Raw genomic sequence first — 27911 nt, 5'->3', positions numbered from 1 at the left:
TTGATCTCAACTGAACCACAGGTAGACTTCCCAAACTCCACTTTCCACACATCCAATTCATCCAAATCCCTGCCTATATTCTCTTTCATGCTAGGCTTCATACATTTATTACGCCATCCTTGCCAGATTCACTGTATGAACTTCAGATCGTGGTTTGGGATCTTTGAACATCCACTTGCATCACAAAGCAAATTGGACTTTGGTTTAACAATGATTCCAATAATAAATGATCTGGAATATTTTTCTGGGGGAATTGTTGGCCAAGAACACTAAAACAAACTCCCTTCTCGTGGTTTAAGGAAGATTTTTCTGTCCACCAGGCAAGTTTGCTCCCCATTTGTATCCATAAAAAGGTACAAATGAAAAAGTCCCTTTGTCCCAAATTTACAGATGACGTTCTGGCCATCTGTGATTGATGATGATGCTGGCATGGTGTTAATTTCCACATGCATTCAGGTGACACCCAACTCTATTTCTCTGGCTCCACCCTCGACTCCAGGACCACTGCTGTCTGACGGATTGTCTGTCAAACATCAAGTCCTGGAAGAGAGCCAATTTTGTGCAGTTGAATACTGACAAGTCTGAGGCCCTCCTGCTTGGCTCCTGTCAGCGCCTTCTCACTTCAGGTGCTGATTGCATCAGCCTTGACAGCTGCAATCCCCACCATATTTAGCCACTATGAAACTTTGCTTCCTGATCGATTCCCAACTCTCCTTTGAATCACACATCCAGGCAAAGATACACTCAGCCTTCCGCCACCTCTGCAACATTGCGATCTCCGCCACTGCCTTTCCTTTCAGGCTGCCGAGATCCTCATTTATGCATTTATCACTTTCAAGCTAAATGACACAAACTTGCTGCTCGCCAAACTTCCCAACTCTTTCCTCCATAAGCTACAAAAAAAAATCAGAACTCTGCAGCTCATGTTATGTCTCATACATAGCTCTGTGAATTGATTACTGTCATCCTCTCCCAGCTCTACCAGCTCCCCATCCCACAGAGTTTCAATTTTAAAATCCTCGTCCTAACTTTTAAAGCCCTCCATCAACCAGCTCCTCCATATCTCTGCGACCTATCAACACCACACCAACCTGTCCATTCCCTCTGCTTGGCCAGCACAAACCTGCTCCATAACCCATTGGTGGTTGGATCTCCAGGTCTTCTATCCATGCCCTCTGGAACTCCATCCAGAATCCCTCTGCCTCATCCTCTCCGTTGCTTCTTTCAAGCCTCGTCTCAACACTTTCCTCTTTGATCGTGCTTTCGGCCACCATCCCACCCCCTCCCCTCACCACTCTTGATTCGAACTCCCATCTCAAGTACAAACCCTTGACTGTCCCTTGCCTTGAGATCTCCTTCCGACGTGAAAGGTGCTTGATAAGTGTAATTTTGTTGTTGTTATTGTTAACTAATTCCAGCTGTTAGTTATTCTCTGTAAAAGAAAGCTTCCTGTTCTGTTTCCCTTCACAATGATGATACTAATGCCCTCTTGTCTTGCTTCTTTTTATGTTAAACATTCATTCACAATTGCAGTACATTTGAATTATATTGGTGTTGAACTCTATTTTGTCCACATGATGACGCTGTTCATTGAATCCCATAGAATACAATACAAAGAAACATTGCTGTAACACGGTCGACTAGGTCCAATGTCTCACTGACTGGGTTATAATTAGGTGTGATAAAATGGCCTTCTTTAGGTCAATAATCTTAATAACAGTGGGCTCAACCCATCAAAAGTTTGTTTTACAATTTCTGTCTTTTAGACTGTATGTGGATGATGGCTAATTTATGGTCGATTCACCATAGGGTAGACAAGCTATATTCTACTATGGGATTAACCAACACCACGTATTAGACAGCAGGTTGTTTGGAGCACATAATAAGAACATAAGAACATAAGAATTTGCACGACGAAAGAAGAACAAGGTCTATCTACTTTGCCTTCCACCATCCTGACAGCCACTTGACATGTCATGTCCCTAACTATACACTGTATCCCAAGATATTATTTTCTAGCAGAAATCTATCTCATTTGTTCTTGAAACAAATGACATTTTCTGCTTCCACTGTCTCCCTAAGGAGCCTGTTCCATAAGTTTTCTACTCTCTCCCCCAAGTAGTGTTTCCATAGATTGGTTCAGTCGCAGGCCATGCCCTCTGGTTCTGCTGTTCAGCACAGGATAAAACAGCTTATCGTGGTCTACATTATCTATTTCCTTCAGAATCTTAAAGACCTTAATCATATTCGCTCTTCAACATTCTCTTTTCCAGTGTGAACATGTCCAGTTATTTAATTGCTCCTCATCGTCCAGTCCCTCCATCCCCTCAATCATTTTGGTTGCCCTCCTCTGTACCTCTCAATCGCTGCAATATCCTTCCTATATTGCCGTGACCAGAACTGCACGCAGTATTCCAAGTGCTTTCGCACCAGTGATTGATAAAATGGCTGAATTGCCCCAGTATTTTGGCTCATATTGCCCTTTTAATACAGCCGAGCATCTGGTTTGCCTTCTTCACTGCTACCGAGCACTGTTGGGATAGCTTGATTTTATTAACACTCAGGATCCCTGGATCCTTTTTTATTTTCCGTACAGAAGATTTTCTTACCATTTAAATAATAGTCACTTCCTGGATTTTTTTGTCCCCATGTGAAAAGCACTTTCATTTCTCTACATTTTAAATTTTAATAATAATCCTTGCATTTGATATGGTGCCTTATCACAATGTGGAGATGTTTCAAATAACTTCAAAGAACATGTGTAAAGTGGATTGACTGTACATTTTGTGGATATAAACATGCTACCAGTTGCGTTTCCTGGGGGTGTGTATGTACATTTGTGGGGGGAAATCCTAGGCTTTAGATTGTGATTCTATGAGAATGGGATCATTTTTCTATTTTTATACTACTTCCAATTATCAAAAGAAGCAATTTTAAACAAGTGCTGTATTATTGATAACATTGGGAGGATATTCCAAAGTGTTTTACAGGATATACTGTATGAGAAAACAACAGCTCCTCTGCTTTGAGAGAAGACCAGCAGCAGAGCAGATATTTAGTTTCAACACAAAGGCTGTAATGTTGGCATAAAGCCTGACAAATCATATTCTCGGTGGTCTTGTGAGAAACACTGTTTGATTCTTTTCCCCAAAAAATCTTCAAGATGCGTGGAGTTGTTTGGCTACTGAAGGGCACGTAGTTTATATCAGTTGATACACCTACCTTGCCACTCTGCTGGACTCGTGAACCCATAATGAATGTACCCTAGTACCTGATGGCAGAAACCCTCAGGGACGCTACCCCAGGTGAAGGGCGCTATATAAATGCAAGTTGTTGTTGGTGGTGGACAAAGAACATGAGGATTCTGTGTGGCTATTTTCCCCAGGGAACACACTTCACGTTTCCAGAAAACGGATGGGGAGATGAGAAGGGGGTGGCATTCGCAAAGACAGCAAAGTGAATCCCCTCAAATTTGGATTTAAAAGAGTCCATTGTCTCCTCACATTTGGAGTTGGAGGAGAGGACGAGCGATCAAGCCTTGGGAAGGTGGGCAGAGGAGCTGGGTTGTGGTACGTATGTCCAATTATAACCACTGGGTGGCGATTTAGCAAACTGCGTTAAGCTGAAATATATTACACGATATTGTATTATTTTATGTTTCCAACTGTGGACTCATTAGCAACGCTGTAGATCATTGGATGGAATTGCATTACAATGTATTACCTTATTGTGGCCATCGGTTGATGGGGCAGAGAACTGGGTTGAGTTATATGAAATTGTCATAGTCAAGTGTGGTCACTAAGCCAGGAGAACCAGACATATTCATGTTATACCCAATTGTAACCATATGGTGGTTCTTCAAATGAATAGATTGAATTATTGTATATTAAAGAATAATATCTAAGTTTGGTCACTGGTAACATATGAGTTGATATGGACTGAATTATGCAGTATTATTGTGTAATGCCTGATTGTTGCCACACACTGATTGGAAATGTTTATATAGTGCTGTAATTTCCAGTTTTTCTTCAGAATATTTGAAAATTGATAAAGAAATACAATTCAATATTTGTGCACTGACTTTATTCTGTTCCAATCTTTACAATCGAGGATTTCATCTGCAGCATTTGTTTTAATATTTTTCATGTTGTAAATTTATTTACAAATTATGACTATAAGATTCCAACAATGCTTTGAAAATTATTTTTAAATCAAAATAACATCAACATGTTTCATAATTGTTAAATTTAGTAAAAGATAATGTGCATACAGTAATACAGATTATTTTCAAAAGAATAAAACTCAGTAATACATGTCAAAAATGTGATCCATTAATACAGTGAACATTGATCTCAAGTTCATTATTTAAAAAGGAAAATTCATAAAAAGAGAATGCTAAAAGATTCCTGGAACTCAGTTACATTTCAAGTGTCTTTGTATAAGTCTTTGTGTTGTTCGTATAATGCTTCAGGTTGATTAAAAAAACATTCATAATGATATTAACAAATTAATACAGTGCAGCTTTTAGCAAATTACAATGTGAATTTTCCCCAATGACTCAAATGCATATTTTCTGTAAAGGAAAATCACCAAAATATTTGTCTATCCTCATTTATACCACATTTCCTCCTCTGCTGCTGCACTCCTTTCAAATTCTGCATCTATATTTAGATGAAATTCTACAATCATATCCAGATAGCACAGATAATTAGACAAAACACCTCCACTGAGAGATACAAATGAGACAAACAACTAATTTGTATTTTCCAATTATTTTTCCAACATTCCTGATTCCAACACCAGTCATATCAATCAATTCATAAAAATGTCAGAGAATATTCATTATTGGAAACGATAATACTTATACTTTTTGACTTTACAATGAAGTGAAGTCACAATAACTGCAAACAACAAATTACAGTTGTGTAGCACAATTCATGTCAGGATATGTCCCAAAGTGCTGGACAGTCAGGGGTTTGCACCCAAGCTGAAGTCTGGGGTCAGAAGGCGTCAAGGGTAGGGAAGGTGGGTGCTGGAAGGTGCCAGAAGTTGCGGTTCTTTAGATGGATTTTGAAGGAGCCAAGGGAGGGGGCAAGGCATTGGGAATGTGGGATGGAGTTCCAAAAGCATGGGAGCAGAAAGGCAGAAGGCTTGACTGCCGATGATGGGGCGGGTAGGACGGGGTCATAGAGTAGGCCAGAGTCCAGAGCAAGGGGCATAATCTTCAAATTAAAGCTAAGCTAATTGGGAGTAGAATCAGGAGGCAATTTTTCATTGAAAGGTAGTGGAAATCTGGTGGATGGAGGTGGATAGATGTTTATTAAGTAAGTGTAGTCCTGTAGCTCAGTGGTTAGAGCACTCGCTTTGCAAGCGAGAGACCTGGGTTCGATTACCGGCAGGGTGAAACCTTGGGCAACTTTCCTTACTCCACAAGCCTGATAATAATCCCTCAAAAAAAACAATAATAAACTGGTCATTTCAATCCACGACTGATTGTGGGACACTGCTGTGCGAAATTGGCTGCCGTGTTTCACCCAGAAATATACAGTCAACTCATTTTACAGTCTATTCTGTGAAGCGCTTTGAGACGTCAAGAAAACGTGAAGATTATTATTAGAATTGTATTAAGGGATATGGGCAAGTTAATTGGAGTAGAGATTCAGATCAGCCGTGATCTTATAGAATGGCGTAACAGGCCCAGGGGGCTGAATGGCTTACTTCTGCTCCTATGCTCCTAGACTGCTGAACGTAGGCCGTGTGGGGTTAGCAGGTCACAGAGCTAGGGAGGTGCAAGGCCATGGAGGGCTTTGAATGCGAGGATGAGGATTTCGAACTCTACAAAATTAAAATCTGTATGAAAGTGGCAGAAAAGTTTATCTATTCTGAATGAGATATGATTATCAAATATCATCATTCTCCAGTAAATGGGGAATATAATCTTGATTTGACTGGATGAAGCGCTGTACAATGCTGTATTATTTATGCATTATTTACAACTGAGTAAACTCATCAGGAACTTCCTCAAAAGACTTGTTCAATGGCATAGATGTTTCCCCAGAATGAACTTGGAAACCTTCCTCTTCAAACAGTGATACCAGAGTGGACACTGTTGATTTTGGATCAAGAAATGTTACTAGTGGCACACTGACATTCTTTTCCTGGTGAATCCGATTCTGTATGGTCATTCCTATCATGGAATCAATGCCAAAACTGGAGAGAGTAGATTCTTTGGTAAAGTCTGTAGGATCTGTGTTACTCACTTCAGACAACAAGGTTATTATATACTGTTCAGGAGGTATTGATGAGTCACTGACCACCACTTTGACATTTCCTTTGCTGATCTCTTCCTGCATAATTGAATGGAAACGTCTCCCGCTTGATGGGTTTTGGGAGAGATTAACATATATATTTGAGAAATCAAATTTACAGATTACTTGTTGTGGATTGTTCAGGGTCAAACAACGTTCAAAGCTTTTAATGATTTCAGAAATTTCTATTGCCAAAATCCCTTTCAACTCCAGAAATTTCCGAACGTTGTCTTTATTGAGCAGCAGCCCGAGATTCAGTGCTCCCCAGTTCACAGATTGCCCCACAAGCCCATGGCATCGCCTAAAGTGGACAAAGTAATCAAGAAATGAGTTTGCTGCAGAATAGTTAGCCTGTAGAGATGTTCCAATGAATGAAGCAACTGAGGAAAAGCACACAAAGTACTCCAGCTGGAGGCCTTGTGTTGCATAGTGAAGATTCAAGACCCCAGCAATTTTGGGAACAAGAACCTTATCAAACAATGATTTATTTAGATCTCGAAGGAGTGAATCATGTAAGACCACAGCACTGTGAAACACTCCTTTAACAGAAACCTTTGGGAAGGAGTGAAGAAAATTACTGATTGCTTTCTCGACATTTGACAGAGCTGAGATGTCACAGGCCACGCAAATGATCCTTGTCCCAATTTCATTCTGTAGTTTGCTAAATTCCTCCTGCTTCTCCTTCGATGGAGAGCTCCTTGAAAGAACAAGAATATAGCCACCGCCATGGTTGGCAATGAATTTCACAGTTTCAAAGCCAAGACCGGTAAGTCCTCCAGCAACTATATACACAGCATCACTTTTAAAGAGCTGCTTTTGTCTGCAGTGCATTGGAATCTCTGACATCCTAGTCTTGGTGGTGCTCTTCAGAACTGCAATGGAGACATCTCTGCATGTAAAGTACGACTCATTCCTGCACTCAACCATGTCTGATATTCTTTGCTGGAAGATCATTTTTGATAGATCAAAACGTTTCGTCCCTAAATACATTGTTCTCATCCATTTATAGATACGATTTGCAGATTTCATGAGATAGCCCTTTTGAAATATACTGGCTAACTGCAGAACATGAATACAGACATTGTCCTTTTCATTTTGGAGAATGTCTTGGGAAATATCAAGCATCTGCTTGTTGTCCAGGAGAACAACAATATCCGAGCAGAAGAACCATTGACATATTTTGAAATAGAGGTTTTTTCAAAAGGTGGCAATAAAACCAAAGCATCACAGTGAACTGGAATCTGTACAAGGTCATTGGAGTGTGGATAAACCTGAACTCTCCAGCCAGACTCCCTGGCTGTCAGAGACAAGACTTTACTCAAACACGAATCAGGTATCATGGAAACAATTACCAAGCGTTTCTGATGTTTGGGTTTTGGTAAGAGATTATGGAATATTTCCCATGCTATTGTGAAGTATGACACACAAGGGATCTCCTTCAGCAATGGTACTTTCTTGCTTTTGAAACAAACAACAGCAGGAAGGCTGACATTTGAAGCTGCAGGAACCGGGTAACATGCAACAATATGATCTCCCACTTTGCAACTCTTCACATCACTGCCAACAGCAGTGACTGTACCACTAAAGTCCAGAGCCACGAGATTGTGCCCACCAAACACACTTTTGCTCCAGTACAACGTCTTCCCATAGTTTAGATCAGAGACACTAACTGGGAAGTAATCCGCTGAATGCATGCAAATTGCATCCAATTCAATGTGTACACTTTGTTTTGTGGGTGCACTCATTTTGTTCTCTTGAGGTTTGGCATGCAAATCCACAACATTGTAAGGATCCATGATCTGGAAAAGGACATTTCCCAAACCAGAATAAGAAGTCCCACCATTGGTATTGTCTGAGATTATAAGGGATGTTCGTGTGATCGTGGAAGCATGCAACATTCCCTGGCTGATCATTACCTCAGGGTGGGTCACCCCATCAGACAAGACTATTACATTAGCTAATGCTGCCATATCTGCATCACTGATAGAGCTGACATCAATGATCTGAAATAAAACCTCTGGAATTTCTGCATTGCATGATCTCGTCATACCCCACAGGGCAAACCCTGGAGTAATTTGATCCACTGTTTTTTCAGACGTCCTGTATGTTATTACTCTAACAGATTTTGTGCCATTTTTCCCTCGAACTAGCTGAATGATCTGACGATAAATCTCACAGCAGCTACTGACCTCCTGCACCACTGCTGTGCTGGTCTGGTCAGTCAGGTTGACAGTCCCCCACAGGAAGAACACCTCCTCATAGCTATTCAGGTTGTGGGCCTTGTACTTTCTCAGAAGATCCACAACTTCTGTACCAGTGAAATTGTCATATTCCTGGTAAGGAATATATGTGGACTGACTGTGGAGGAACTTCTTGAGGCTTTCAGCCACTCCATAGTTATCACCAAACACGAGTGATCTTGGGCCAGAAGCAAGATTTTTGCCCTCTTGAAGGTGAGGAATTTCTACCCAGATACTTTCATAGAACAAATCATTGATTCCTCCTCCATTGTTTCTCTTTGACCGTGCCTTCAGCTCCCCTCTCGACTCTCTTCCTCCTCCTCGCTCCCTCCCTTCCCTCCCCTCACCCTGACCATTTCCCCCCTCCTCTCTCCCTCCCTTCCCTCCCCTCACCCTGACCATTTCCCCCCTGCTCGGGTCATGACCCAACTGTGCAGCGCCTTGGGACGTCCTCCTGACGTGAAAGGCGCTCTATAAATGGAATCTTGTTGTTGTTGTTGTTCACGGTTAGAAATGTGGTTCTGATATTTTTCAGTTCGGCAATGATTATGCCCTTTGTATCTGTGAAGCCCCCACAGACCTCCAGATAATCTGGAGTGATTTTACTGATCCTCAGATACATCAGCATTTCTTGTTGTAAAGGGCGATGAATAACCAAGCTCCCTACAGATGTGGGGAATCCTATGGTGGAGACTGCAAACATCATTGTGACAACAGCAGCCATTTGTAGAAAATAGTCAAAAATGATTGGGTGAAAGGAGTATTGATGAATCTGTGACATGAGCTCTTCTGGTACTCTAATGCATGTTATAGCTTCCTTCAAATTCTCTCCATAGAAGATATCCCCAAGTTGCCTAAAAACTGATCCATACTGAAAGCCTGAAGAAGAGAGTTCTTTATAGATGTCCTCTGGCTTTGCTTTCGATTTGCATCTTTGGAAAATTTGCTCAACCGAGATATTACTTTCATCAGTTACACACTCAGTGACCTGTAGTACCTCCCCTGTGGCATAAATGCCAGAAGTTGATAAAACACTAAATTTGATCAGTTTATCTTCTCTGTTGAGGTGCACTTTGAGCTCAACTGAGTTCTGGTGGATTATACAAGGATTCAGAAACTTTGCGCTGATCCGGCACAAAGTGAGTGGTATCTTTGGTTGAATACTTGCCAGGACGGAAGCCACACCAAGTTCTACATGAAAGGCACCGGGAAGTATGGGCACTCCATTGTTTTTGTGTTCAGCTACATAAGGTACTGTCAATGTTGACAAGGTGAAGTTATATTCCTTGCCGTCCTTGCTTACACTAGAGAGTAGGGGGTGATGGGAAGAAACTACCTTGTCATTATCTTGCCTAAGTTCTTCAAAGTTTAATTCCTGCTTTGTGTGATCAAACACATAAGAAGGATAAACAGTGGGAAGAGTTTCACGACCAACATAGACATTTTGCCAGTTGGGATTGTACCCGAGCTCAAAGAGTTTTGATAGAACCAATAGATGAGTTTCATAATCTCTGTCTGGCTGAACTGCAGGAAAAACTCGAGTTTGATTGCCTAGGATTTCTGTGATGTATCTTTGCAAGGCCCGTCTTGGTCCTATTTCTACAAATACTGCGTCTTCAGCCTCTGCAGCAGCAGCTCTTATCCCTTTTTCAAAGGCAACAGGATCTCGAATGTTCCGGGCCCAATATTTGCCTGTGAGAAAGTCATCTCCTGAAGCCACCTGACCTGTAACTGTGGAGATAACCTTTGAGCGTGCTTCTTGTTCATGTAAGTTACCTACTTTCTCTTCTACCTGCTGTATGATTGGCTCCATCAAGTGACTGTGATAAGCTGCTGGAACATCTAAAATGCGAAGGAATATATTTTTGTCACCAAATGCGGTGGATAACTCTGTATACAGTTTGTCCACTGCACCGGCATCACCTGACACTGTGCAAGAGGAGGGACTGTTGAATGCAGCAATACAGATTCTCCCCGAATATGGAACAAGTCTGTCTGACACATTTGACACAGGCAAATTGCTAACAGCCAGCATTCTGCCTCCCGTTACTGTTGACTGCAATACACTTCTGTAGTAAATCACCTTTACAGCATCGTGCAAGGACAGTGTCCCAGCACAATGTGCTGCAGCAACCTCGCCAACAGAATGTCCAATCATAAGGTTAGCCTGGATTCCCCAAAACCCCAAAAGAGAAACCATTGCCACCTGAACAGCAAAGAGCAATGGCTGTGCTATCTCGGGTTTTGTGAAGTCATCATAGTCATTTTCAATTAAATCTATTAGATTGATGGGTGTGTGTAGTTGGAGAATTTTTTCTATCTCTTCAATCTGTTTCCTGAACACTGGCTCTGTGTGTACAAGCAGTTTACACATCCCTCTATAGGCAACACCGTTGCCACAGAACACAAATACGATCTTTGGACTTGTCTTTATCCGAGCAACATCAGTAACTGTGGCTGATTTAAGCTGCTGCTGTAGGTGATTGAGGGAAGAAACTACAAAGGCTTTTCTGTATCTATAACTTGCGTGGCTTCTTCTACAAGCAGATGTATATGCCAGACTATGGAAAGCGGTATCATCACTTTGACTTATTTGGTGACTTGTGTCTTTTATCATCATTTGAATTGATTTCTGGGAGGCAGCTGAAAGGACAAATATCTCCAGTGGTTTCTGTGCACAGTTGAGCCGGGCAAGCTGCTTGTACTGTCTCACCACTGCGTGAGCATTTGTTCCCCCAAACCCAAATGAATTGACTCCTGCCATCCTACCCATCTCCCCACGCTTTTCCCAGTTTTCCACACTAGTTGGAACACGTAGATTCAAAGCCTTTGCATTGATGCTTGAATCCTCCTCAGTGTAGTGGAGGGATGGTACAATTTTGCCATGATGCATCATCAGGAGAACTTTGATTAAACCTGCGGCTCCTGCAGCTGACTCTGTGTGACCAACATTCCCTTTGACAGAGCCTATGATGAGCGGATCAGGGTTTGATGTCCTGGACTGACCAACAATGTGTGATATGCTGCCGGCTTCTGTAGGATCACCAGCTGGAGTTCCAGTTCCATGAGCCTCCATGTACTGTATCTGGGATGGATCAACATACCTGTGGTAAATCCACTTCAACAGTTCTTCCTGCTGTGTTTGTGAGGGTCTGGTGATAGGTGTAACTGATCTTCCATCTTGATTGATAGCACTGTGCACTAGGACACCCCAGATGTGATCATTGTCTTTCAGTGCCTATTAATTGGATGAAAGAATAGAATTACCGAATGTTTCAGCACAAAAGGAAGCCATTGTATGTGGGTTCCTTACTGGACCTATGCACTCTAATCCCCTTTGCCCTGCTCAGTCCTATAAACTTGAAACTTATTTTGTTCAAATAATCCAGCCATTAGCATAAAATATTCAACATTTTAACAATAATTTCTTCTTTGTTCTGGTATTATTTTGACATATTTCAAAATATGTTCTTCTGTTTGGCACTCCGAAGAGTACCCCGTCTTAAAATTTCCTTTAAGTGCTCTTAGATTCATTCCCGTGTGAATGGTTCCATATAATGCTGCTTGTTTTTGTTTTGCTATTGACTGAATGAATAACAATTGAAATTTTGTAATGCGTTTGTGAGGGTCTGGTGATAGGTATGACTGATCTGCAATCTTGATTGATAGCACTGTGCACTAATACACCCCAGATATTATCACCTACAAATTCCTCCATGGCCTCACCCCACCCTACCTCTGCAACCTCCTAACCCCCTACCAACCCGCCCACTACCCTCCGCTCAGCCCGCTCCAGCCTGCTCCAACTCCCCCGACCCACCCGCTCCACCATTGGCGAGAAAGCCTTCAGCCACTCTACCCCCAACCTCTGGAATTCCATCCACTAATCACTCCGCCTTGCCCCCTCCTTTGCCTCATTGAAGTCCCGCCTCAAAACCCTCCTCTTTGACCATGCCATCGGTCACCCCCTTCCTCTCCCCTCCCTCTCCCTGACACCAGCTCAGGCCTGAAATGCTGCCCAGCGCCTTGGGACATCCTCCCAACATGAAAGGCACTATACAAATGTAATCTTGTTGTTGTCTTTCAATGCCTATTAAAGCAATGAATGAATAGAATTAAAGAATGTTTAGACCACCAAAGGAAGCCAATATCTTCCTATTGCTATTAGCCCCCAAATTCCTGTAGGGTCAAGGCATGATAACCTGGAAGTGCATCCTGTGTTTGAAAAGTGATTGGATGGACGAGTTCAGGAATACAATTGAATAATCGAACTGTGAACTCTAATTGGGCAATTCAGGTATCGGCAGCGCAGTAATGGTGAAAGGATATGAGACTGAGCCGTTCGCCATCAGGTCTGGAGTAAGGCAGGTCTGTCCCCTATCCTCCACCGGGATTGTCTGCTGCATCAAATCCTTTGCTCAGGCCATCAGGAGGGACGAGAGCATCAGAGTAGTCACCAACCCAGGCAGCCACAGCGAACAAGCCAAGTTCTCCCTGTATATGGATGATGTCGCCATCTTTTGCACAGACTAAGAATTGGCCTCGAGACTGCTAGGCATTTGCAACTGTTTTGAGCAAGTCTCAAAAGCAAAGGTCAACTGCCAGAAGAGTGAGGTGATGTATTTTGGAGACTGGAAAGAATGCAGTCACATACCATTTGCAGTGAAGCCAGACTGCATCAAAGCCTCGGCATCTCGATTGAGGCTGCCGGGGAGTGCCAAAAAAGCTGGGAGGAGAGTCTAGGTGTAGCCAGGAAGAAATTGGTGATGTGGCGCCTGAGCTCATTGTCCATCACCGGAAAAAAATCTGGTGATAAAGTGTGAGGCCCTCTCGATGTTACTGTACGTGATCCAGGTCTGGCCTTTGACCAAGAACAACGCCACTGCAATCACTAGACAGGTCTTCCATCTGATTTGGGGGGGGGGGTCTGAGGTGGATCATGTCCGCAGAGACACTCTGCACAAAACTCCGGAAAGGGGGGGGAAAAGGGGTCCCCAACATAGCCCTGATCTTCATGGCCACCTTTGTGTGTAACTTCCCGAGGCTGTTCCTGGAACCCTGCTACGATGGCACAAATGCTGTTACACGATGGGTTTCTTCCTGTAACCGGTGCTAAGAAGGGTGGGTCTGGCAGAACTGCCTCGAAACGTTCCACACAGTTGGAGCATGCCGAACCACCTCGGGGAGAGGACCGACCGAATCGGGAGGTACCCTGAGGGGACGGCCAGCTACAAAACTCCTTGTCTCTGGCCCTGACCAACAACAATCCTGACATGGCCTGGCTGACAAAAAAAGGAGCCCCACCCCTCAGAGCTTTCATGCTTGGTCAAGGTCTGGGCCAGTCAGCAAGTTGCCCTCGGGTTGGCTGCAGAGGCCAGGAACCATGGACCACCTCTTCCTGGAGTGTTGTTTCTCAAAGGCGGTTTTGAAAAAGATGGAAAGGAGACTCTTGCAGTTCATCCCTGGGGACCCACTGTCACGGCACTCGGTGTTGTACGGCCTCTTCCTGAACACTTACTGCGAAACTAACATTGAGTGTGCCTGGAGGATCATAGACTCGATAAAGAAGGCCCTTTGGCTGTCCTGAAACCAGATGTTCTTTTGGCAAAATGAAGGCCTGCCTCAGGCTCATGCTAATGATAATGTAGCTCATGCTACATGATCAGGAACTATACACTGAGGGAGAAGTTGAAGTCTGGCTCAACCATGGCAAAGGCCAGATGGGGCCTAACCCTGGGAGGAGCTGCTCCGGCACAAACAACACAGGGCACACCAGCTGAATAGCCCACAAGTTCACCCAAAACTGACTGAAGTAAGGGTACAGAAGGACGCTCGAGATGTAATCAGAGAATGTCCTGAAAATGTATGTACAGTAAACATGTGCTTGTATAGTGCACCTCAGGGCGCCTTCCGAAAACGGCAAGTGTGGCTTATCGGGGTGTTTGCGGGCGCGCAATGGAGGTGGGGTACACAGGGGTGACTCCTGACTGTTTTAAAGGGAGCATCCCGAAAAACATGTGCACAACATATGTGCGGTGAAGGAATGTACCATAAACAACAGAATGTGCTTTGTATCGGGAGAAAAGGAACAAATTGAAACAGAAGATGTTGTACGTTGTGTTTGTTTTGGATTTCTGTTGTACCAAATATTATATTTATAAATAAATATATATTTTTAAAAAAGTAATTCAGTTATCAGTGCTGTATGGCTTCTTCCCAGGCACCCACAGCGAGACCTACATCAAGTACACCTGGAGGATCATCAACTCAGTGAAGGAGGCCCTTTGGCATTCCCGAAATTTGGTGATCTTCCAGTGGAACGAGGGGATAGAGAGGGCCTGCCTCAGGATTGGGCATCCTCAGATTAGGGCCTGAGGGACACACTGAAGCTCAGCTCAACCACGGCAAAGGCCAGATGGGGCATGTCCCCAGCCAGAACCGCACCTGCACTAGCCGTGCTCAGGTTGGCATCACATCCCCACGTGCCAGGAAACCTACCAGTGAGAGGGAGACATCGGGCAAGCTCATCGGGTAACCCACGAGCACACCCAACACTGAATAAACGTGTGTGTAACCACATAAATATACAGAGGGACTCTCGAGATGTAACAGAGTTTCTCGAACATGTAATGTAAATGTATATGTCTGTCTGCCCCCTCCCATGAAGGGGAGAACGGCAGGGAGCGAGGTAAAGGGTCACCATCCTGTAAAAGGAGCCCAGACTAGACCACCAGTGTAACTGCTGCCCGTAGAGAAAGGAAACAGAACCCCAACAGGGACACTGCAGTGACAGGGGACTGGTATATATTATATGTGTATGGGTTTGTGTGTTTGGGAAAACGTGTGCGTATGGTGCACATCGGGGGGGCATTTGAAATCAGCAAGTGTACCTTATCAGGGTGTGTGCGAATACCCTCATGTAGTGCACACAGGGGCGATTCCTGACTGTCTTAAAATGAGCGTTGCAAATAAGAGGGGAGGGATAGGGGATAGGGAGATGAGTATAAGACCACATTTGTATCTGCACCCTGCAAAGGGCGGTAGCACCCTGAGGCAACAAAGCCTTGGTTCCTCCACCAAAGTGGAGTGTGCAGAGGCCCCTGTCCCACCACAAGGGGCCGGGTCTGGTGCATCCAGTAACGGGATAATAACATTTGGCATCTTTTCTGTAATAGGTTTCATACTGCCTGAGATAAGTGCAAATATAACAAATAAATTAATATATTTTGTAAAAAAAATGACAATGGTTCTGTAGGAAACCTAGAGCAATAAATTCATGCAGTAGAGAGGATAATCTATAAATTGTAATTTGAACCTGGTTTCACACATGCAGCTCTGCAGAGAAACTAAATTATGCCCCTCGCCACCTTACACATGCAACTGGATTTCTGCCACAGTCCCTTATCCACTTCCACATCAAAATCTGATGCACATAAGTGGAAATATGGATAATCAGCATTCTACTATACTTATGGGACTTACTGTATAAATTCTTTTAGAAATATTCTACCTTTGCCAGTGGTTTCAACAGAAGAATTCCACATCCTTCTCCTCTCCCATACCCGTTAGCTTTCTTAGAAAATGGTTTGCACATTCCATCTGGAGAGATCATCTTTGCTTTACTGAGTGCTACATTGACACGTGGTTCAATGATGCAGCTCACTCCTCCACAAACAGCCATCTCACAGTCACCTGAAAGAGCAAGGTGGGAATTTTAACCAGTGACTCTATATAAACAGTGCCAGCTAAATAACAGTGCTTTAGAGCGTTAATATGGATTATTATAAGATAATGATTTCTGCAATACGATAGAGGCATGGCTTTCTTCTGCTGTTTGTACATTTGTCACATTAGCATAGAGATAACTCACCTATAATTTGAGGTGCTGAAGCTTTATATAAAAACAATTACCTACCTTTTTATCTGTCCCTACCAGTTACCTCCCATGATGCTGTAAACTGTGCTTCATGATGTGTGTACAATGTATTGATGCAACCACAAAGGTGGTTTCTGGTACCTTGTTTGATGGCCTGAGAAGCGTAGTGTAGAGCGACCAGAGATGAAGAGCACGCTGTGTCTATAGCCAGTGATGGTCCAGTAAAGTTGAAGGTGAACGAAATCCTATTTGCAGCTATGCTCATTGCTGTACCAGTGCCATTATAATGGCTGATTCTGTTGGCTGAATTATTCATTATCGCTTCAAAGTCTCGATTCATGAGCCCTAAAGAAAAGGAAAGACACTGAAACTGTTCTTTTGGAGTGATAACTTTAGTCTATTCTGAGACAATATTGAGTGAGATGTATTAGTGAATAGAAGAGTAGAATCATTTACATTTATGGCACAAAAGAAGGCCATTGTGTCTGTGCCGGCTCCCTCAAGAGCAATCCTTTCAGTCCCATTTGCCTGCGCTTCCCCCATAACTTTGCAACTGACTTTTTAAGATATTTGTCTAATTTCCTCTTGAAGGCCAATATGGATTGTGCTCTGGGCAGAATTGTATCAGTTCCTAACAACTCAAAAAACTTTCTCCTCAATTCCCCATTTGCTCATTTAATATCTTATATTGACGCTTTGAGATGTCTCAACGACATGATAAGGCGCTATATCAAATGCAAGGATTATTTTTTTAATGATTTCTCCCTATTGACTATCAATCATCCGGATGAAGTTCCCCACCTGCTGCCTTGAGCCCCTCTCCACCCAGCTGCTGGTCACTCAACTCCCCCACCTCTCCAAACTGCTCGCCGATACGGTTAACCAGTCTCTCTCCTCAGGCTCTGTTCCACTCCCTTAAAACCGCTGTAATCACACCCCTCCTCAAAAACCCACCCTTAATCCCTATAATCTCTCACACTATCATCCCACTGTGGAGTCCTGTATCTCAGTGGTTGGAGCACCCGCCTTGCAAGCGAGAGAACTGGGTTCTATTCTCGGCAAGACAAAATGTTGGGTAAGTTTCCTTACTCCACACGTCTGTTTACCAAGCAGCAAGTAGGAACCCAGTTGTTAGCCGATTGGCAGACCACATTTCTGGGGATAATAATCCCTTAAGAAAACATAACATGTAGGAGCAGTAGTAGATCATTTGGCCTTTCGAGCCTGTCCCGCCATTCAATCATGGCAGATCTTCTAATCTAACTCAGCTAACCTGACCCTGCCTTATCCCCATATCCCTTAATCCCTTTTGCAATAAGAAACATATCTATCTCAGTCTTGAATATGTTCAAGGACTGAGCGTCAACAGGCTTTGGGGTAGCGAGTTCCATATATTCACCACCCTTTGAGTGAAGAAGTTCTTCCTCAACTCAGTGTGAAAGGGCTGGCCTCTGATTTTAAGGTTGTGACCCCTGGTTTTAGTTTCTCCAACCAGGGGAAACAATCTCTCTCTATCTACTCTATCATGCCCTTTGATGATCTTATAGGTTTCTGTAAGATTCCCTCTAATTCTTCTATATTCTAGAGAGTATAGGCCCAAATTGGTCAGTTTATCCTCATAACTCATCCCCTTCATCCCTGGTACCAACCTATTAAATCTACACTGCACCCCCTCCAAGGCAAGTCCATCCTTCCTTAAATAAGGAGACCAAAACTGCACACAGTATTTCAGGTGTGGTCTCACCAGGGCCCTATACAGTTGCAGCAAGACTTCCCTACTCTTATACTCTAATCCTTTCAAAATGAATACTAACATATCGTTAGCCATTCTAATTGCTTGCTGCACCTCCACTAGTCACATCCCACCAATCTGAAAAAGACCCATTTATTCCTACTCTTTGTTTCCTACCCATTAACCATTCTCCAAACCACATAAATATGCTCCCCCCAATTCCATGGGCCCCTATCTTTTGAACTAACCTTTTAAGCGGCACCTTATCGAATGCCTTCCTGAAGTCCAAATGGACCACATCCACTGATTCGCCCTTTTGACTTGGCCTAATTATATTGTGCTCCTCTAAATACCGCACTACCACATCCTTAATCAATGATTCCAAAATTTTTCCTGATGTTAGACTAACTGGCCTATAGTTCCCATCTTTTCCTTTCCACCTTTTTCAAAGAGTAGTGTGACATTTACGATCTTCCAACCCATGGGGATTGTTCCAGAATCCAAGGAATTTTGGAAGATGAGACACAAGGCCTCCACTATTTCATAAGCTACCTCTTTTAAAACCCTTGGATGCAAGCCATCCAGACCAGGGGATTTGTCACTTTTTAGTGCTAACAGTTTCCCGAGCACCAATTCTCTACTAATGAAAATTTCCCTAGAGTTGATCCCTGTCCTTATCCCTTTGGTGCGTCTCTATTGTTGGCAGACTTGTCGAATTCAAGATCCTCATCCTCACCTACAAGGCCATTGACGGCCTTGCTCCCTCCTACCTCTCTGACCCACTATCCCCCTACCTACCTGTCCGTGCCCTCCGTTCCTCTGGCTCCGGTCTGCTCCACATCCCCCGCCCCAACCGCCCTACCATCGGTGGCCGGGCCTTCAGCCTCTCAGCCCCCAGGCTCTGGAACTCTATCCCCCAGTGCCTTGGCCTTGCTTCCTCCCTTTCCTCCTTCAAGGCCGGTCTCAAGACCTTTCTCTTTGACTGTGCCTTCAGCTCTCCTCTCGACTCTCTACCCCCTCCTCGCTCCCTCCCTTTCCTCCTCTCATCCTGACCATTTCCCCCCAATGCTCAGGTCCTGACCCAACTGTACAGCGCCTTGGGACGTCCTCCCGATGTGAAAAGCGCTCTATAAATGGAATCTTGTTGTTGTTGTTGTCGTCGTGTCTTCTAGGGTGAAGACAGATGCAGAGTACCCAATTAGGGACTCTGCCACGTCCTTATCCCCCATTACAACTTCTCCCGTCTCTGACTGAAGTGGACCTACATTTACCCTCACTAGCCTATTTCTCTTAATGTATTTGTAAAAACTGTTACAATCTGACTTAATGTTCCTAGTTAGCTTACCCTCAAACTCCTTTTTCTCGCTTTAATGAGTTTTTAGTTTTTTTTGACTGGTTTCTAAAACTCTCCCAATCTTCAGGTTTGCTGTTTTTCTTGGCAGTTTTATAAGCTTTTTCTTTTAATTTGATGCTTTCCCTAACTGCTCTAGTTAACCACAGATGACTTGCTTTCCCTGTGTTACTCTTATTCCGCAAGGGAAGATGCGACTGCTGAGAATTATGCACTACATCCTTAAATATTTGCCGCTGTTGGTCTACATTTTTACCTCTTAATTTTATTCTCCGGTCTATTTTACCTAAATCTTTCCTCATATCGACAAAATTAGCCTTATTTAAATTCAGAATACTTGCCTCGGATTTAACTATATCCCTCTCTAAATTAATGCAGAATTCAATCATATTGTGATCACTGTGCCCTGGAGGAGTCTTAATACATACACTACCGACCAGCCCTGTTTCGTTACACAAAACAAGGTCTAGGATGGCCTGTCCCCTAGTTGGTTCCTCGGCATGCTGCTCTAGAAAGTTATCTCTCATACATTCAATGAACTCTTCTTCTAACCTACTTTTGCCGATTTGGTTTTCCCAATCTATGTGGAGATTGAAATCACCCACTATTATCGCTTTACCTTTCCTACATGCTCCACTGATTTCCTGATAGCACCTTGTGCTATATTGTGATCACTGTTTGGGGATCTATAAACCACTCCCATTAATATCTACTGCCACTTATTATTTTTTATTTCCACCCATATTGTCTCTACCTCCTGGTCATCGGATTTCAGATCCTTCCTCTCCACTGCTTTTATTTCATCCCTAATTAACAGGGCTACATCCCCACCTCATTTTCCACAGTGCCCATCTTTCCTGTAAACTGAGAACCCTGGAATATTTAACTCCCACCCTTGATCTCCTTGTAATCATGTTTCAGTGATGGCTACTAGATCGTACCCATACATAGAAAACAAACCAATAATAATTTGATCACTCAATCCACAACTGATTGTGGGACACTGCTGTGCACAATCGGCTGCCATATTTTGCCCACAAATATACAGTTAATTCACCTTACAGTATATTCTGTGAAGCGCTTTGAGACGTCTAGAAGATGTGAAAAGCATTATATCAAATGCAAGGATTTTTATTATTATTTATCAAACTGCTCAGAATTTTAAATACCTCGATCAGATCACCCCACACCATTTTTTGTTCCAGCAGAAAAGTCTCAGTTCCTCCAGTCTCTGCTCATAAAACGAACCATTCATCTCCAGTATCATACTGGTATTTCTCCTCTCTACTCTGTTTATTCCCTTGATGTCTTTCCTAAAATGGTGTGACCAATATTGAACACAATACTCTATTTATTGTCTAACTAACGCTTTAAAAAGTTATCATTACCTCTTTGCTTTTATATTCTGTAGCTCTGTTTATAAAGCCTAAGAATCAATTTTTTTTTGAAAACTTTGTCCACCTGGGCATTGCTGTGTGCAGATTGGCTGCCACATTTGCCTATAAAATACAGTCACAACACATTACAATAAATCTTGTGAAGCTTTTTGCAATTTCCTCCCGACATACAAACACAACAATTATTATTGTTATTCTCATCAAGTTCACCAAAAATCTATTCCATCATAAAGTTAACCCACAACCTCCCTTGGGCCAACAACCAAATGTGGTCCCCATCATCATTTTAATTGAGGCCCAGGAATTAGGTGATGATGAATTATGATAAATATTTCATGAACTGACAAAATCACATGTGGTTCCAAAATTGGCTATTATGTTGGGCAGCGGGCACCTACTCACCAATAAAAACTCCTGTTTTACTCCCACTGAGATCCTCCTTGGGCATCCCTGCATTTTCAAGTGCTTTGTACGTGCACTCCAAGAGAAGCTTGTGTTGTGGATCCATGCAGTTGGCTTCTGTTTCATTTATGCCAAACAACTTATAATCAAATAAATTGAACCTATTAATTGCAAAGAAATATGAAAGTTTGTGTTAGGCATATATAGATGCATTAACATTATTATTTTTTAAGGGGCCTGAGGTTCAACATTTAATATTTTATTTAAACATTTTGTATGTAGCTTGAGCTCAAGCTGTCAGAGAACACTTCTTAGTCCAGGGCACACAAAGCATCCTGGAGTTCCCACATGGCACACATTATGAATGCAACCAGTCTCAGCTGCCCTGCCATATTCCCAGACATGTTTTATATTGTTTTAATATGAATATTACATAATTATGCACCTCTTTACCCCTTTACACCAAATTCCCACTCTCACCAAATTCCTTAACAGATTCTCACTCTGTTCCTTCCTCATTCTGCTCGGCTTTCTGCTCAAGTGAAACACTTACAAGTCTTCTCCTTTATATAGGACTCAAACTAAAAGACCCAGTTTCAACTGGTCAGCAGATTTTTTATTCCCCAACACCTAGCCTATGATTAATTGCAAATCGCCTTGTTTGCTTGCTTACATATAAGGTTGTCTCAACCTCACAATAGATTTTCCACTCTTCTGCTGAGTGAAAGAGTTCACTCTTGCTCTCTGGTATCTCTCTTGCTGAAGAATTCCCACTATCATCAAATTCCTTAACAGAATTCTCACTCTGTTCCAACTCCCTCAGTTCCCTCCTCACCTGCTGGGCTCTCTGCTCATGTGACAAACATGAGACAAGTTGCATAGCATAATATGTATGAGCAGGAGTAGGCCATTCATCCCTTCGAGCCTGCCACGCCATTCAATTATGGCTGATCTTCTAATGTAATTCCAGCTAATAACCTAATCCTGCCTTATTTCTATATCCCTTAATCCCTTTTGCAATAAGAAATATATCTATCTCAGTCTTCAATATGTTCAAGGACTGAGCGTCAACAGCTCTTTGGGGTAGCGCGTTCTATACATTGCGTTCTAGAAATTCTTGGAAGTAGTTATAATGTAAAATTGATCAGATAACTCATCCTATAAGATGGCATGTTGGAATGCAGAGGCCTCCGGCTCTATCCTGTGACTGGCGTGGGCGCTCAGAGGACGTTGGGTATGGATGCTCAGATGCTTCTCAGAAGTCTATTGGAGGGCCGAGACCTCTATTAATACCACTGATAGTTGTAGTCATGGCTTCCTGCCACGTCTCCTGTCGTATTCTGTGACAGGATAGAGCGGGAGGCAACAGAACAGCCATCCAATGCAACCAGGGGGGTGTGAAGGGATTTATAGTTCAGATTGAGAACCTTGAACTCAATCCGTTGAGAGCCAGGAGAGACTGGGTTAATGAACGATATGGAGTTTGGTGCAGGTGAGGATGTGGGCAGCGGTGTTTTGGATGAGAGTATCCACTCACACAAAAAAGTACTTGTTTTGCAGCAACAAATATTACTATTCTGAATCAATTTAAAAGATGTAGTTTGTAAGAATGCTGTGCATTACCCTTCAATGAGAGACGCTCGCTTTGTGCGCATTTTTCCAGGCTTGTTGTCATCGGGATCATGCCAGAATTGTGTATCAAAACGATCTGGTGGGATATCCACAACGCAGTTTCTTCCCTCATGAAGAACTTTCCAGAAGTTTTCAGTGCCTTCCCCTGTACAGACGACAACAGAATAAAGCTCTTCCATTCTTAGAAATCATTCTGGAATGTATGTCATAATATTAGTAAATGTGTATTGATACCACTGAGTATCTGATTTCTTGCCTCCAGAACTCCCTCACTCTACCCTTCTATCTAGCCCCTCTCTATCTGTCTTCAAATCCTGCCTAACATCCTACCTCTTTGACCAAACCTATGGTCACCTCCCCTTCTTTCCCTCATTTGTTTAGCATCTTTGGGAATCGTTCTGAGATATTATGAAAATAATAATAATAAGAGCCCTTTATGAATGCAAGTTCTTGTTGTTACACCAGATACGGCTCCTGGAGAAGCGAGAGCGCAAGCTTTCCTTCTTCTTTTGTGAGCCTGGACAGTAACTGGTAGCAGCTGTTCAACTATAGGGTTAGCCCCACCTGAGCCTGACACAACCTAAATTTAACACAGCAACAAAGTCAGGACTAAAGATCTTAGTCCAGATTAACACACAAATGCAATGCTGGAGGAGTTTTCATTGTGGGAGGTGCCATGCTTTGAATGAGACGTTAAACCGAGATAATGTCTGCCTGCTCAGGTGGAAGGATCCCAAGGCACGATTCAAAAAAGAGAATGGAGTTTCTTCCGGTTTCTTGGTCTACAATTCCCAGATAAAATAATTGATCATTCACTTGATGTAGGATATTGCCATTCACAAATTGTCAAAATGGATTGTTGTTTCAGAGCCACCAGAGACACAATGAGCTGTATCCCATTGTCGAGACATCTCAAAGTGCTTCATAGAATGTGATGTGTAGTGACTGTTTGAAATGTGGTGACTATATTTTGTAGGCAATGTCCCACAAACAGCCATGAAGTGAATGACCAATTGTCGGTCAGTAGACCAGAAGAAACTTACAATTTACAATTTGATATTTGCAATATCAGGTATTATTGGGAATTTAGAAAACAAACTTAGTGAAATTTGTAGGAATCTCACAATTCAATATTTGCAAATGAAAGTTTCAATTAACCCACAACCAATCTCTGGGTTGAAATTATGGCATATTGGACCCCATTCTCACTAACTGTAGCTTCCTATCACTGCCCCAGTTGAAAATGAATGTTCTTACAGACGCTAAAAGTTCCTGCTAGATTCCATGTGGTTTTATTATTTATCATCATAACATCATTCTTTTCATCATTTTTATTATTGTTAAATCTTAAATTCCTACCTCCAGGAAAATTGCATCCAATTCCAACAATAGCTATTTCTTCGTTGTTTTCATCCATTTTGTATTTTTTGCAGTTGACCCCTATTGCAAACTAATGAAGGGAATCATAACACAAAAAGGAATCAAATATTTTGGGGTAAGTATACCAGGCTGAGCTAGGTTCAATCATTACAGCAATATTTAGGCAACGCTATTAACAAGCCACAACATCTTTTACACCTGTGCCATATTCCTGTAAAATCTTCTAGATTCACAATGTGAATGCAGACAATGCTGCGAGAGAAAGCATTTGTTTAAAGCCCACACATCCCAACAGTTTGCCATTGCAGAATGTTTTGCAGCATAAACATTATACCAAAAAATCTGAATTCTCTATGTGCCTCAGTCCAGTCCTTTATTTCCCAGCGCTGTTGCTGAAGGCAGTCAGGACGCAATGCCTCAATATAAACAGGGAGCGGCATTTCCCTTCACATCGAGAGGTGGTGTTCAGGGAACTAACAGAAGCAGCGACAACATCAGGACAAATCTGAACAATTCCCACCACCAGAACCATAGCTCTCAACATATGTAGGTGGAGAACACAGCCATACACTTCATATAGAGACGGGCAGTAGGAGCTCCAATGGGAGTACATTTAACCTGGAGAGTGCTCAGTGCTAAGTCCCACACTGGAGTGTTGCATTTCACAGAACAAACCTCTCACACTGATCAGAACGACATTAACTAGAAAAATAAATCAATGTAATTACTGCCCCTTTTCTACAAAGTATGTCACTCCTTTTGGTTACCAGTGTTTGTAAGTGAAAGCAACAACAACAACAACAAGATTCCATTTATAAAGCGCCTTTCACGTCAGGAGGACGTCCCAAGGCGCTGCACAGTTGGGTCATGACCCGAGCAGGGGGGAAATGGTCAGGGTGAGGGGAGGGAAGGGAGGGAGCGAGGAGGGGGGAAATGGTCAGGGTGAGGGAAGGGAGGGAGCAAGGAGGGGGAAATGGTCAGGGTGAGGGGAGGGAAGGGAGGGAGCGAGGAGGGGGAAGAGAGTCAAGAGGGGAGCTGAAGGCACGGTCAAAGAGAAAGGTTTTGAGACCGGCCTTGAAGGAGGAAAGGGAGGAAGCAAGGCGAAGGCACTGGGGGATGGAGTTCCAGAGCCTGGGGGCTGAGGGCTGAAGGCCCGACCACCGATGGTAGGGCGGTTGGGGCGGGGGACGTGGAGCAGACCAGAGCCAGAGGAACGGAGGGTACGGGCAGGTAGGTAGGGGGATAGTAGGTTGGAGAGGTAGGAGGGAGCAAGGCCGTGAATGGCCTTGTAGGTGAGGATGAGGATCTTGAAATCAAAGGTGAGGATGAGGATCTTGAAATCAAAAGCACACTTTTAGAGCACTTGTCTTGCAAGTTCGATTCCTGGTGGGGCGAAATCTTTGGCCAGTTTCCTTACTCCACACTCCTGATAATAATCCCTCAAGAAAAAAATCAATAATAATTTGGTCACTCAATCCACAACTGTTTGTGGGACACTGCTGTGCGCAATTGGCTGCACACTATTAGAGACCATGTGTGTGTTAAATCACCAAGGGTTCAGCAGTTAACTCCTTTGGCTCCTATTTTACGAGACAATAAGTTCCGTTGATTTCTTACCTACTAACCGTTCAAACGCCTGGAGTTTCAGCTGCATTCAAAAATCATGCAAATCACTTGTCTGTGACCTCTGCCACCAATAACTTTCTAAAGGATTCTCATATGCAAAATCTTCTGTTAGAAATAGATGTTACAATTATAAACCAGTGTATGTTGTAAAATTCTCAGTTTCTATGAAACTCACAATACTGAGTAAAAATAACTTAACTTGGATTCATGTTTATTTAAAAATATATATAATTTGGAACATAATTTAGATTCAAATACAGTTATACTCATGTCTAAAGCTCAAATTATTTTTGCAATCATATTTGCTATTGATTCCTGAACAACATGCACATAATCTTAAATCAAGTCAACACAATTTTCATTACATTGAGCCTTTCACGTTAATATAAAAGTATTGGCTGGGCTTCTGAGATGAAGAAAAATAAACATGAAACTGTTTCAATGATCATTGCAAACCAGATAGTATTTTGAGATGTCAATATCATTTTACTGTTTTCATCAAAGCTTCATTTCTTTTTAAAAACAAAACCAAAAGTGATTTTAATTTATGAAGATAAAATGCAAGAAAGTATTAAGCTAAACGATGGTAGTACATTGCAGACACACAGTCCTTCACACATAAAATTCACAACGACAGCAACAGAAAGCGATCCAAAACGCTCCATGTGTAAGTTTAACATAATATTTGAAATAAAGTGCAAAATTGCCATGAAGGAACTTACTCCATGCAAATATTTTCCATCAACCAGCTCCTTGAAAAAATTCTGAATAAAGTTATTACTGATTTGGTTTTTAAAGCTCTTACCTCATATTCTATCTCTGATGTTGCTGTCTGTCTTTGTCATGAGCATGAACTGGTTTCTTTTATACTATTCCACAAATACCTATGTATGATTAGCATAATACCAACGACGATCAGGAAGTATGTAATTCTTGGAATAATTAATTTGGATCATTCAACTTATAATGCCTCCTGCCTGTAATAGCTTACATATTAAAAACATCTCAAAGTGCTTCACAGAATATACTGTGAAATTAATTAACTGTATATTTTCTGGGTGCAAAATTGTGGCAGCCAACTGCACGAAAGTGTGGATGAGGGTCTTGCCAACCTGAGGGAAGAGGTAGTGGCAGAGGTGGGCAATGTCGACATTCAACTGGAGGAAATTATCTCTCATTCAGGAGTTGATGGCTGACAGACATTCTGCCAGGACAGCAGTGGTCCCGGAGTCGAGAATGGAGGCAGAGATATAGAGGTGGGTGTCATCCGCATGCATACATGTGAAAGTTAGGCATGGAGGCTACACGGAGGACACTTTTCCAACAACAGGGCTGCTCAGGTACAAGTTACATACACAATAACAACAACTTGCATTCATGTAGCACCCCTTATACAGGGTATGGTACCAGAGTGCTTCACAACGGCAGAGCTCTTGCCTGTCATAATATTAACATATTAAGAATATTCCCATCTATGAGTCATAGAGCACTTGCAAACTGTTTTTTTCACCACCCTACAAATGGTCCCGGCTGGTGTTCGGCAGTAAATGTTGCCCTTGAACATAATTCCAATAATAATAATAAGACTAATCCTTGCATTTGATATAGTGCCTTGTCACTTCTTCTAGACCGCCTTGACCCGGTGATCACCCGGGGCCTCACCATCTCGGACATCATCATCATCGATAAAGCCACCACTTCATCTTCCTCATCACCTCCATACCCCTTCCCTTTTCTCAACCCTCCACTATCACACACCGTATGTGGGGAAAAAAAGTACCTCCGTCTTCCTCTCCACTGCCCTGGAGTCATCTGAACTCCTCCACCTCTGGTCTTCCCTGACCCTCCCCTCCTCACTCTCTTTTCTCCACAACTCCCTCTCCATTCTGGACTCCCTCGTCCCTCCCTCACCTCCAGAACTGCCTCATACTCACGTAAATCCCCCTCTGGTACACCAGCCATCTCCG

General features: G+C 42.7%; 1 protein-coding gene across 1 annotated transcript; it reads right to left on the bottom strand.

Annotated features, from left to right (window-relative positions):
* Window positions 1-5591: 5591 nt before the first annotated feature.
* Window positions 5592-27898, bottom strand: LOC103173192 (highly reducing polyketide synthase cm3B-like). The gene is given in 9 exon segments (XM_042332508.1): window positions 5592-7424; window positions 7427-8836; window positions 9054-11786; window positions 16059-16240; window positions 16566-16769; window positions 21307-21467; window positions 22930-23083; window positions 24298-24388; window positions 27879-27898. Coding segments are annotated over 8 exon segments (6336 nt in total). The 5' UTR covers window positions 24356-24388; window positions 27879-27898; the 3' UTR covers window positions 5592-5990.
* Window positions 27899-27911: the final 13 nt, after the last annotated feature.

The sequence above is a fragment of the Callorhinchus milii genome, unplaced genomic scaffold, assembly GCF_018977255.1.
Source record: "Callorhinchus milii isolate IMCB2004 unplaced genomic scaffold, IMCB_Cmil_1.0 Scaffold2, whole genome shotgun sequence".
Lineage (NCBI taxonomy): Eukaryota > Metazoa > Chordata > Chondrichthyes > Chimaeriformes > Callorhinchidae > Callorhinchus > Callorhinchus milii.
This window is presented reverse-complemented; position numbering and strand designations above follow the sequence as displayed.